The sequence below is a fragment of the Oncorhynchus kisutch genome, linkage group LG18 (genome assembly GCF_002021735.2).
Source record: "Oncorhynchus kisutch isolate 150728-3 linkage group LG18, Okis_V2, whole genome shotgun sequence".
Classification (NCBI taxonomy): domain Eukaryota; kingdom Metazoa; phylum Chordata; class Actinopteri; order Salmoniformes; family Salmonidae; genus Oncorhynchus; species Oncorhynchus kisutch.
The window spans coordinates 78,961,432-78,975,285 of NC_034191.2; the positions used below are offsets into that span (position 1 = coordinate 78,961,432).

General features: G+C 49.2%; 1 protein-coding gene across 1 annotated transcript in view; it reads left to right on the top strand.

Annotated features, from left to right (window-relative positions):
- Window positions 1-13,854, top strand: part of LOC109909603 (abl interactor 1) — a 115,581-nt gene that overhangs the window by 26,521 nt on the left and 75,206 nt on the right. Inside the window, 2 exon segments of the mRNA XM_031796873.1 lie at window positions 955-969; window positions 971-1,123. Of these exon segments, the coding sequence (XP_031652733.1) occupies window positions 955-969; window positions 971-1,123 (168 nt within the window).

Sequence of the window (13,854 nt, forward strand, 5' to 3'; positions counted from 1 at the left end):
CCTCTCTCCCTCTTTCTCTCGACCTCTCTCCCTCTTCTCTCTACCTCTCTCCCTCTACCTCTCCCCTTTTCTCTCTACCTCTCTCCTCTTTCTCTCTACCTCTCTCCTCTACCTCTCTCCCTCTTTCTCTCTACCTCTCTCCCTCTACCTCTCTCCCTCTTTCTCTCTACCTCTCTCCCTCTACCTCTCTCCCTCTCTCCCTCTTTCTCTCTACCTCTCTCCCTCTTTCTCTCTACCTCTCTCCCTCTACCTCTCTCCCTCTTTCTCTCTACCTCTCTCCCTCTACCTCTCTCCCTCTCTCCCTCTTTCTCTCTACCTCTCTCCCTCTACCTCTCTCCCTCTCTCCCTCTTTCTCTCTACCTCTCTCCCTCTACCTCTCTCCCTCTTTCTCTCTACCTCTCTCCCTCTACCTCTCTCCCTCTTTCTCTCTACCTCTCTCCCTCTACCTCTCTCCCTCTTTCTCTCTACCTCTCTCCCTCTACCTCTCTCCCTCTTTCTCTCTACCTCTCTACCTCTCTCCCTCTTTCTCTCTACCTCTCTCCCTCTAACCTCTCTCCCTCTTTCTCTCTACCTCTCTCCCTCTACCTCTCTCCCTCTTTCTCTCTACCTCTCTCCCTCTTTCTCCTCTACCTCTCTCTCTCTTTCTCTCTACCTCTCTCTCCTCTTTCTCTCTACCTCTCTCCCTTCTTTCTCTCTACCTCTCTCTCTCTTTCTCTCTACCTCTCTCTCTCTTTCTCTCTACCTCTCTCCCTCTCTCTCTCTACCTCTCTCCCTCTTTCTCTCTACCTCTCTCCCTCTTTCTCTCTACCTCTCTTTCTCTACCTCTCTCCCTCTTTCTCTCTACCTCTCTCTCTCTACCTCTCTTTCTCTCTCTCTACCTCTCTCCCTCTTTCTCTCTACCTCTCTCTCTCTACCTCTCTTTCTCTCTCTCTCTACCTCTCTCTCTCTCTCCAGGCCCAGGACAAGAGGAAAAGCTCTGGAGGAGACCAAAGCCTACACCACCCAGTCCCTGGCCAGCGTGGCGTACCAGATCAATGCCTTAGCCAACAACGTGCTGCAGCTGCTGGACATCCAGGCATCACAGATGTGCCGAATGGAGTCCTCAATCAATCACATCTCTCAGGTCAGGACACACTCTGAGTCTCTCTTGCTTTTTCTCAAACAAACACACACACACACACACACATCCACAGCTGTGGTGAATCAACCACTTCTCTCAGGCCAGGACACGTGGACACCCCCACCCACCAACCACAGCTAAACTTAAAGAGCTGACAGAAATAGACTTAGTTTGTTTTCTCTTAGTCCATGTATAGGGTGGCTTTCTGCACTGACTATGGGGCCTTTATTGATTAACTGTTTGTTTTGTATGAAGGACCGATTCTCTGCGCCTCCATGCACTCTCTCTGTTTCTCTCTCTTTCTCACACACCCCCACACACCAGGGTTTCTTTTAGGAACATTTTGGCGGGCAGACAACATGACCGGCAAAATATACATTACCAGCACAGAATACAACATGATACTACCAGACACATGATACATTTACCAGACACATGATACATTTACCAGACACATGATACATTTACCAGACACATGATACATTTACCAGACACATGATACATTTACCAGACACATGACACATTTACCAGACACATTTACCAGACACATGACACATTTACCAGACACATTTACCAGACACATTTACCAGACACGTGACACATTTTACCAGACACGTGACACATTTTACCAGACCTCTAAATGCATTGGGGGGGCGTACCACATTAGGGAGTCCACCCACGATGCTCAAAAATCACATTCAGATGATTGTAATTCGTCTTATCAGAATAGAAATTAGCCTGTAAAGTTGTAATCAAATAAAGTAGAACCATGTTAACAAACTAACACGACAGGTTTTTACTGAAAAGCAAAACATTGCCTGTTGCGTCTTTATCCCTGCTATAAATCATAAATGAATATAATTTTTTAAAAACACATTTATAAAACACATGTATAATATAATTTGCGAAACAACCTGTCCTGTAGGCTATTTTTTTATGAACATTTCTGTTAATATATCACAAAACACAAATGTTTTTCAAATCGGATCTAGGTCTCTCTAATTTAATCAAGCCTAGGCATGAACATTTTGAATGAATAAATAACCGAACATGGCTGTCTTTGAACATCAGGGACCCACTGCATTTCAGCACCACAGCAGTGGAGAGAGGGGACTCTACACGGCCACACAATGAAAGAAACTATCAAATTGATGTTGGAACATTTTACAAACTGTCAGGGGGCAGAAAAACAAACAGATTTTTACCTTTTGTCAGCTTGGGGATTTGATCCAGAAACGTGGTTCGTTGAGAACATTTTTACAATGCTCCTTTGAAACGAGGCCCCTCGCCATGCATTAATCAAAACACATGTTTCCAAAACTCAAATTATACCTCACTGTTTTTTTTTTACAGTTCTACTGTACGATGATAATAAATGTTACGTCTATTGTAACTCTCGTAGTGTCATGACTTGTGATACTGTATATGTGACTTATTGATAACGAGGCTGTTTCCTGCTATAGGCAGTCGGCTACCTAGTGATTGCAACATTGTAACTTCCTGATGTGAACAGTTGGCAACAATGTATCGTTTCCAAGCAGCTACTGAAGAAGCTCAACTGAAAAGAACCAATAGTGTATAAAACTCTAGTCTATCAATCAAAACAGCCGTTGCTGTTTGGAAGTCACACTCCTTTCAGTAGCATCGGCCTCGCTACCTTGGTTACGGGGATAATCAACACGGTCTTCGCTCAGTGGGGTACACTTAGCTGAAGTCCTTAATGAGGAGCTCGGGTCTTCTGTGTGTTGTAGAAACACAACTGACAGTAATGTCTCAGCAGCTTGAGGATGTCTCATCCTATGAAGGATATTTGCCTTGGAGATTTTTATTTTTATTTACCTTTTACTTAACTAGGCAGGTCAGTCAAGAACAAATTTCTTGTTTACAATGATGGCCTACACCAGCCAAACCCGGACAACACTGGGACAATTGTGCGCCGCCCTATGGGACTCCCAATCACGGCCGGATGTGATACAGCCTGGATTCGAACCAGTGGTGCCTCTTGAACTGAGATGCAGTGCCTTAGACTGCTGCACCATTATATTGCCATAAAAATAAATATACATCTTTACAATTTGGCCACCAACAATTGTATTTATCGGTTAAAAAGCAAACGACCAAAAGTCGACCCTGATAGATCAGCTCACTGTTGCCCTTTACCTCACACTGTTAGTCCAAACTGGGACTCCTAGGCCACAGACCAGGCTCACACTGTTAGTCCAAACTGGGACTCCTAGGCCACAGGCCAGGCTCACACTGTTAGTCCAAACTGGGACTCCTAGGCCACAGGCCAGGCTCACACTGTTAGTCCAAACTGGGACTCCTAGGCCACAGGCCAGGCTCACACTGTTAGTCCAAACTGGGACTCCCAGGCCACAGACCAGGCTCACACTGTTAGTCCAAACTGGGACTCCTAGGCCACAGGCCAGGCTCACACTGTTAGTCCAAACTGGGACTCCTAGGCCACAGGCCAGGCTCACACTGTTAGTCCAAACTGGGACTCCTAGGCCACAGACCAGGCTCACACTGTTAGTCCAAACTGGGACTCCTAGGCCACAGACCAGGCTCACACTGTTAGTCCAAACTGGGACTCCTAGGCCACAGACCAGGCTCACACTGTTAGTCCAAACTGGGACTCCTAGGCCACAGACCAGGCTCACACTGTTAGTCCAAACTGGGACTCCTAGGCCACAGACCAGGCTCACACTGTTAGTCCAAACTGGGACTCCTAGGCCACAGGCCAGGCTCACACTGTTAGTCCAAACTGGGACTCCTAGGCCACAGACCAGGCTCACACTGTTAGTCCAAACTGGGACTCCTAGGCCACAGACCAGGCTCACACTGTTAGTCCAAACTGGGACTCCTAGGCCACAGACCAGGCTCACACTGTTAGTCCAAACTGGGACTCCTAGGCCACAGACCAGGCTCACACTGTTAGTCCAAACTGGGACTCCTAGGCCACAGGCCAGGCTCACACTGTTAGTCCAAACTGGGACTCCTAGGCCACAGACCAGGCTCACACTGTTAGTCCAAACTGGGACTCCTGGGCCACAGACCAGGCTCACACTGTTAGTCCAAACTGGGACTCCTAGGCCACAGGCCAGGCTCACACTGTTAGTCCAAACTGGGACTCCTAGGCCACAGGCCAGGCTCACACTGTTAGTCCAAACTGGGACTCCTAGGCCACAGACCAGGCTCACACTGTTAGTCCAAACTGGGACTCCTAGGCCACAGGCCAGGCTCACACTGTTAGTCCAAACTGGGACTCCTAGGCCACAGGCCAGGCTCACACTGTTAGTCCAAACTGGGACTCCTAGGCCACAGGCCAGGCTCACACTGTTAGTCCAAACTGGGACTCCTAGGCCACAGACCAGGCTCACACTGTTAGTCCAAACTGGGACTCCTAGGCCACAGGCCAGGCTCACACTGTTAGTCCAAACTGGGACTCCTAGGCCACAGACCAGGCTCACACTGTTAGTCCAAACTGGGACTCCCAGGCCACAGGCCAGGCTCACACTGTTAGTCCAAACTGGGACTCCTAGGCCACAGACCAGGCTCACACTGTTAGTCCAAACTGGGACTCCTAGGCCACAGACCAGGCTCACACTGTTAGTCCAAACTGGGACTCCTAGGCCACAGACCAGGCTCACACTGTTAGTCCAAACTGGGACTCCTAGGCCACAGACCAGGCTCACACTGTTAGTCCAAACTGGGACTCCTAGGCCACAGACCAGGCTCACACTGTTAGTCCAAACTGGGACTCCTAGGCCACAGACCAGGCTCACACTGTTAGTCCAAACTGGGACTCCTAGGCCACAGGCCAGGCTCACACTGTTAGTCCAAACTGGGACTCCTAGGCCACAGGCCAGGCTCACACTGTTAGTCCAAACTGGGACTCCTAGGCCACAGACCAGGCTCACACTGTTAGTCCAAACTGGGACTCCTGGGCCACAGACCAGGCTCACACTGTTAGTCCAAACTGGGACTCCTAGGCCACAGACCAGGCTCACACTGTTAGTCCAAACTGGGACTCCTAGGCCACAGGCCAGGCTCACACTGTTAGTCCAAACTGGGACTCCTAGGCCACAGACCAGGCTCACACTGTTAGTCCAAACTGGGACTCCCAGGCCACAGGCCAGGCTCACACTGTTAGTCCAAACTGGGACTCCTAGGCCACAGACCAGGCTCACACTGTTAGTCCAAACTGGGACTCCTAGGCCACAGACCAGGCTCACACTGTTAGTCCAAACTGGGACTCCTAGGCCACAGACCAGGCTCACACTGTTAGTCCAAACTGGGACTCCTAGGCCACAGACCAGGCTCACACTGTTAGTCCAAACTGGGACTCCTGGGCCACAGACCAGGCTCACACTGTTAGTCCAAACTGGGACTCCTAGGCCACAGACCAGGCTCACACTGTTAGTCCAAACTGGGACTCCTAGGCCACAGACCAGGCTCACACTGTTAGTCCAAACTGGGACTCCTAGGCCACAGACCAGGCTCACACTGTTAGTCCAAACTGGGACTCCTAGGCCACAGACCAGGCTCACACTGTTAGTCCAAACTGGGACTCCTAGGCCACAGACCAGGCTCACACTGTTAGTCCAAACTGGGACTCCTAGGCCACAGACCAGGCTCACACTGTTAGTCCAAACTGGGACTCCTAGGCCACAGACCAGGCTCACACTGTTAGTCCAAACTGGGACTCCTAGGCCACAGGCCAAGCTCACACTGTTAGTCTAAACTGGGACTCCTAGGCCACAGACCAGGCTCACACTGTTAGTCCAAACTGGGACTCCTAGGCCACAGACCAGGCTCACACTGTTAGTCCAAACTGGGACTCCTAGGCCACAGGCCAGGCTCACACTGTTAGTCTAAACTGGGACTCCTAGGCCACAGACCAGGCTCACACTGTTAGTCCAAACTGGGACTCCTAGGCCACAGACCAGGCTCACACTGTTAGTCCAAACTGGGACTCCTAGGCCACAGGCCAGGCTCACACTGTTAGTCCAAACTGGGACTCCTAGGCCACAGGCCAGGCTCACACTGTTAGTCCAAACTGGGACTCCTAGGCCACAGGCCAGGCTCACACTGTTAGTCCAAACTGGGACTCCTAGGCCACAGGCCAGGCTCACACTGTTAGTCCAAACTGGGACTCCTAGGCCACAGACCAGGCTCACACTGTTAGTCCAAACTGGGACTCCTAGGCCACAGACCAGGCTCACACTGTTAGTCCAAACTGGGACTCCTAGGCCACAGGCCAGGCTCACACTGTTAGTCCAAACTGGGACTCCTAGGCCACAGGCCAGGCTCACACTGTTAGTCCAAACTGGGACTCCTAGGCCACAGGCCAGGCTCACACTGTTAGTCCAAACTGGGACTCCTAGGCCACAGACCAGGCTCACACTGTTAGTCCAAACTGGGACTCCTAGGCCACAGGCCAGGCTCACACTGTTAGTCCAAACTGGGACTCCTAGGCCACAGGCCAGGCTCACACTGTTAGTCCAAACTGGGACTCCTAGGCCACAGACCAGGCTCACACTGTTAGTCCAAACTGGGACTCCTAGGCCACAGACCAGGCTCACACTGTTAGTCCAAACTGGGACTCCTAGGCCACAGGCCAGGCTCACACTGTTAGTCCAAACTGGGACTCCTAGGCCACAGACCAGGCTCACACTGTTAGTCCAAACTGGGACTCCTAGGCCACAGACCAGGCTCACACTGTTAGTCCAAACTGGGACTCCTAGGCCACAGACCAGGCTCACACTGTTAGTCCAAACTGGGACTCCTAGGCCACAGACCAGGCTCACACTGTTAGTCCAAACTGGGACTCCTAGGCCACAGGCCAGGCTCACACTGTTAGTCCAAACTGGGACTCCTAGGCCACAGGCCAGGCTCACACTGTTAGTCCAAACTGGGACTCCTAGGCCACAGGCCAGGCTCACACTGTTAGTCCAAACTGGGACTCCTAGGCCACAGGCCAGGCTCACACTGTTAGTCCAAACTGGGACTCCTAGGCCACAGACCAGGCTCACACTGTTAGTCCAAACTGGGACTCCTAGGCCACAGACCAGGCTCACACTGTTAGTCCAAACTGGGACTCCTAGGCCACAGGCCAGGCTCACACTGTTAGTCCAAACTGGGACTCCTAGGCCACAGGCCAGGCTCACACTGTTAGTGCAAACTGGGACTCCTAGGCCACAGGCCAGGCTCACACTGTTAGTCCAAACTGGGACTCCTAGGCCACAGACCAGGCTCACACTGTTAGTCCAAACTGGGACTCCTAGGCCACAGACCAGGCTCACACTGTTAGTCCAAACTGGGACTCCTAGGCCACAGACCAGGCTCACACTGTTAGTCCAAACTGGGACTCCTAGGCCACAGGCCAGGCTCACACTGTTAGTCCAAACTGGGACTCCTAGGCCACAGACCAGGCTCACACTGTTAGTCCAAACTGGGACTCCTAGGCCACAGGCCAGGCTCACACTGTTAGTCCAAACTGGGACTCCTAGGCCACAGACCAGGCTCACACTGTTAGTCCAAACTGGGACTCCCAGGCCACAGGCCAGGCTCACACTGTTAGTCCAAACTGGGACTCCTAGGCCACAGGCCAGGCTCACACTGTTAGTCCAAACTGGGACTCCTAGGCCACAGACCAGGCTCACACTGTTAGTCCAAACTGGGACTCCTAGGCCACAGGCCAGGCTCACACTGTTAGTCCAAACTGAGACTCCCAGGCCACAGACCAGACCAGGCCACAGACCAGGCCACAGACCAGGCCACAGACCAGGCCACAGACCAGACCACAGACCAGACCACAGTCATTTGGAGCAGGTAAATCCACCAGCTCATCTAATGAAGTCATTAAGGACTTGGAACAAAGGGACTAAGGCATGTGGCAGCTCACCATGGACTACAGCTGGGAAATGTTGACCAATGTCCCAAACCCTTCATCATAATGTAGCCTGGAGAATATGCTACCATTTAGTCATAGCCTTCAGGTCAAGTCTTGACACGCTGTTTGGGGTCGTAGTTGACAGTTGTTAATGATAGTGGAACAGAGAAGACCCTCCCCTGTTTCTATGTTTTCTCTAATGGATCGAGGCAAAGAATGTCTGAAATGTCCCAATGATAAACTGAAGGTCAAGACTCCTACATGAAATTTGAAGTTATTCTGAGAGAGAGAGAGAGAGAGAGAGCTCACAGATGACACACCTAGGTCCAAAACGGCACTTTATTCCTGTCTCCATGACAACGATCCTTGCCATCCCTGACAATCACGAACCTGCAAAGAGAGCGAAATTGGTTGAACATAACATGTTCATCAGAGAGAACCTACTCACTCACTGCAATGGTCTGATGGAGTTGCTGAGCACAGTTCACCATCTGTTTCACTGTATTGGCAAATACAGGGGATTTTTCGTCTTTGGTTGCCATAGCCTTTCTGTGTGTATCCATGGCAGTATCTGTGTAGTTAGATGAGGGCATGGAGGGTCAGGGTTATTCTAGTAAACATCCACATGCCTCTGTGAACAACTACTATTAGTAAATAACCACATTCTACTGTCAACAACTACTATTAGTAAATAACCACATTCTACTGTCAACAACTACTATTAGTAAATAACCACATTCTACTGTCAACAACTACCATTAGTAAACAACCACATTCCTCTGTCAACAACTACTATTAGTAAACAACCACATTCCTCTGTCAACAACTACTATTAGTAAACAACCACATTCCTCTGTCAACAACTACTATTAGTAGTGACTATGAATGGTTAGTATAGCGTGCCTTTCTCTGTAATGGTGGAGCGAACAATTCATTGGTCATTTGTTAATAGTAGCTGGATTGATGGCTATGAATGATTTGTAGACTCTAGTAGTATGATGTTTTCTCTGTCCCAACAATGTGGATGGATGTCCATGAACTGTGGATCATAATGAAGAGTTAGGGCCTCGGTCTGTGTTAATAACTGAGAGTCAGGGCCTCGGTCTGTGTTAATAACTGAGAGTCAGGGCCTCGGTCTGTGTTAATAACTGAGAGTCAGGGCCTCGGTCTGTGTTAATAACTGAGAGTCAGGGCCTCGGTCTGTGTTAATAACTGAGAGTCAGGGCCTCGGTCTGTGTTAATAACTGAGAGTCAGGGCCTCGGTCTGTGTTAATAACTGAGAGTCAGGGTAGCCTAGTGGTTAGAGTGTAGAGGTGGCAGGTAAGCCTAGTGGTTAGAGTGTAGGGGCGGCAGGTAGTCTAGTGGTTAGAGCGTTGGACTAGTAACCGAAAGGTTGCAAGATCAAATCCCCGAGCTGACAAGGTACAAAATCTGCCGTTCTGCCCCTGAACAAGGCAGTTAACCCACTGTTCCCCGGTAGGCCGTCATTGTAAATAATAATTTGTTCTTAACTGACTTGCCTAGTTAAATAAAGGTTAAATAAATAGATGGATGGATGGGAGATTAGCCCAGCTCATGTGCTGGTGGTGGATGGGAGATTAGCCCAGCTCATGTGCTGGTGGTAGATGGGAGATTAGCTCCGCTCATGTGCTGGTGGTAGATGGGAGATTAGCCCAGCTCATGTGCTGGTGGTGGATGGGAGATTAGCCCAGCTCATGTGCTGGTGGTGGATGGGAGATTAGCTCAGCTGGTGGTGGATGGGAGATTAGCCCAGCTCATGTGCTGGTGGTAGATGGGAGATTAGCTCAGCTCATGTGCTGGTGGTGGATGGGAGATTAGCTCAGCTCATGTGCTGGTGGTGGATGTGAGATTAGCCCAGCTCATGTGCTGGTGGTGGATGTGAGATTAGCCCAGCTCATGTGCTGGTGGTGGATGGGAGATTAGCTCAGCTCATGTGCTGGTGGTGGATGGGAGATTAGCTCAGCTCATGTGCTGGTGGTGGATGGGAGATTAGCTCAGCTCATGTGCTGGTGGTGGATGGGAGATTAGCCCAGCTCATGTGCTGGTGGTGGATGGGAGATCAGCTCATGTGCTGGTGGTGGATGGGAGATTAGCTCAGCTCATGTGTTGGTGGTGGATGGGAGATTAGCTCAGCTCATGTGCTGGGGGTGGATGGGAGATTAGCTCAGCTCATGTGCTGGTGGTGGATGGGAGATTAGCCCAGCTCATGTGCTGGTGGTGGATGGGAGATTAGCTCAGCTGGTGGTGGATGGGAGATTAGCCCAGCTCATGTGCTGGTGGTGGATGGGAGATTAGCCCAGCTCATGTGCTGGTGGTGGATGGGAGATTTAGCTCAGCTCATGTGCTGGTGGTGGATGGGAGATTAGCTCAGGTCATGTGCTGGTGGTGGATGGGAGATTAGCTCAGGTCATGTGCTGGTGGTGGATGGGAGATTAGCTCAGCTCATGTGCTGGTGGTAGATGGGAGATTAGCTCAGCTCATGTGCTGGTGGTGGATGGGAGATTAGCTCAGCTCATGTGCTGGTGGTGGATGGGAGATTAGCTCAGCTCATGTGCTGGTGGTGGATGGGAGATTAGCTCAGCTCATGTGCTGGTGGTGGATGGGAGATTAGCCCAGCTCATGTGCTGGTGGTGGATGGGAGATTAGCCCAGCTCATGTGCTGGTGGTGCATGGGAGATTAACTCAGCTCATGTGCTGGTGGATGGATGGGAGATTAGCCCAGCTCATGTGCTGGTGGTAGATGGGAGATTAGCCCAGCTGGTGTTGGATGGGAGATTAGCTCAGCTGGTGGTGGATGGGAGATTAGCCCAGCTCATGTGGTGGATGGGAGATTAGCCCGGCTCATGTGCTGGTGGTGGATGGGAGATTAGCCCAGCTCATGTGCTGGTGGTGGATGGGAGATTAGCTCAGCTCATGTGCTGGTGGATGGATGGGAGATTAGCTCAGGTCATGTGCTGGTGGATGGATGGGAGATTAGACCAGCTCATGTGCTCGTGGTGGCTGGGAGATTAGACCAGCTCATGTGCTCGTGGTGGATGGGAGATTAGCTCAGGTCATGTGCTGGTGGTAGATGGGAGATTAGCCCAGGTCATGTGCTGGTTGTAGATGGGAGATTAGCCCAGCTCATGTGCTGGTGGTGGATGGGAGATTAGCCCAGCTCATGTGCTGGTGGTGGATGGGAGATTTAGCTCAGCTCATGTGCTGGTGGATGGATGGGAGATTAGCCCAGCTCATGTGCTGGTGGTAGATGGGAGATTAGCCCAGCTGGTGGTGGATGGGAGATTAACCCAGCTGGTGGTGGATGGGAGATTAGCTCAGCTGGTGGTGGATGGGAGATTAACCCAGCTGGTGGTGGATGGGAGATTAACCCAGCTGGTGGTGGATGGGAGATTAACCCAGCTGGTGGTGGATGGGAGATTAGCTCATGTGCTGGTGGTGGATGGGAGATTAACTCAGCTGGTGGTGGATGGGAGATTAGCTCAGCTGGTGGTGGATGGGAGATTAGCTCAGCTGGTGGTGGATGGGAGATTAGCTCAGCTGGTGGTGGATGGGAGATTAGCCCAGCTCATGTGCTGGTGGTGGATGGGAGATTAGCTCAGCTGGTGGTGGATGGGAGATTAGCTCAGCTGGTGGTGGATGGGAGATTAGCTCAGCTGGTGGTGGATGGGAGATTAGCCCAGCTCATGTGCTGGTGGTGGATGGGAGATTAAGAGGACTGCAGCACATTACAATCTCTTTAAAAGCTGCTGTGTGTGTGTGTGTGCGCGCGCGCTCAGGGTTGGTTGTTCTCAAAACACTACAAACCCCTATTTCCCTGGAGGTTCTCCCCGCAGAGGAAGTACTCTAATTCTTGCCATAATTCCCTCAGTCATTTCTGCCGATGCCAGTTTTCCCATGGGTCTGTGGAGGGGGAGGGGGAGGGGGGGTCTGTGGCGGTGGGGGGGGGGGTCTGTGGCGGTGGAGGGGGTCTGTGGTGGAAGGGGGAGGGGGGAGGGGGGGAAGGGGTCTGTAGGGGGGGGGTCTGTGGCGGTGGAGGGGAGGGGGGGAGGTCTGGAGGGGAGGGGGGGCTGATGACAGTGGAGTGGAGGGGGGGGGGGGCTGTGGTGGGGGGGAGGGGAGGGGAGGGGGGGGGGGTGATGACAGGCCTGGCGTGTGGAAGGTTTGGGGTGGTTGGTTCGTGGTTGGGGAATAGGGAGTGTCTGCTGACTGGTGTGTGGCTCTCTCGGTTCCTACAATCAGTAGGTCTAATGCAGCACATTTAGGCTAAAGGTGCCATTTGCATGATCGCATAGCCTTTAATGAAGCATTAGAATAATATGCTTATGTGGGAGAACAATTAGATGTTTAAAAACATTTATCTGAGTTTATACGTGTGTGAGTACGGCTAAGTTTCTAGCTATTGATTTTCAGTGACTGTCTTGGACACTGTGCTCTATATATGACTGTCTTGGACACTGTGCTCTATATATGACTGTCTTGGTCACTGTGCTCTATATATATATGACTGTGCTCTATATATGACTGTCTTGGTCACTGTGCTCTATATATATATATATATATATATATATATATATATATATATGACTGTCTTGGACACTGTGCTCTATATATATATATATATATATATATATATATATATATATATATATATATATATATATGACTGTGCTCTATATATGACTGTCTTGGTCACTGTGCTCTATATATATATATATATATATATATATATATATATATATATATATATGACTGTCTTGGTCACTGTGCTCTATATATATATATATATATATATGACTGTCTTGGTCACTGTGCCCTATATATATGACTGTCTTGGACACTGTGCTCTATATATGACTGTCTTGGTCACTGTGCTCTATATATGACTGTCTTGGTCACTGTGCTCTATATATATATGACTGTGCTCTATATATGACTGTCTTGGTCACTGTGCTCTATATATATATATATATATATATATATATATATATATATATATATGACTGTCTTGGACACTGTGCTCTATATATGACTGTCTTGGTCACTGTGCTCTATATATATATATATATATATGACTGTCTTGGTCACTGTGCCCTATATATATATATATATATATATATGACTGTCTTGGTCACTGTGCTCTATATATATATATATATATATATATATATGACTGTCTTGGACACTGTGCTCTATATATGACTGTCTTGGTCACTGTGCTCTATATATATATATATATATATATGACTGTCTTGGTCACTGTGCCCTATATATATATATATGACTGTCTTGGACACTGTGCTCTATATATATGACTGTCTTGGTCACTGTGCCCTATATATATATATATATATATATATATATAGACTGTCTTGGTCACTGTGCTCTATATATATGACTGTCTTGGACACTGTGCTCTATATATAGGACTCTCTTGGACACTGTGCTCTATATATATATGACTGTCTTGGTCACTGTGCTCTATATATGACTGTCTTGGACACTGTGCTCTATATATATATATATGACTGTCTTGGTCACTGTGCTCTATATATATATATATGACTGTCTTGGTCACTGTGCCCTATATATATATATATGACTGTCTTGGTCACTGTGCTCTATATATATATATATATATATATATATATATATATATATATATATATATATATATATATGACTGTCTTGGACACTGTGCTCTATATATGACTGTCTTGGACACTGTGCTCTATATATATATATGACTGTCTTGGTCACTGTGCTCTACATATATGACTGTCTTGGTCACTGTGCTCTATATATGACTGTCTTGGACACT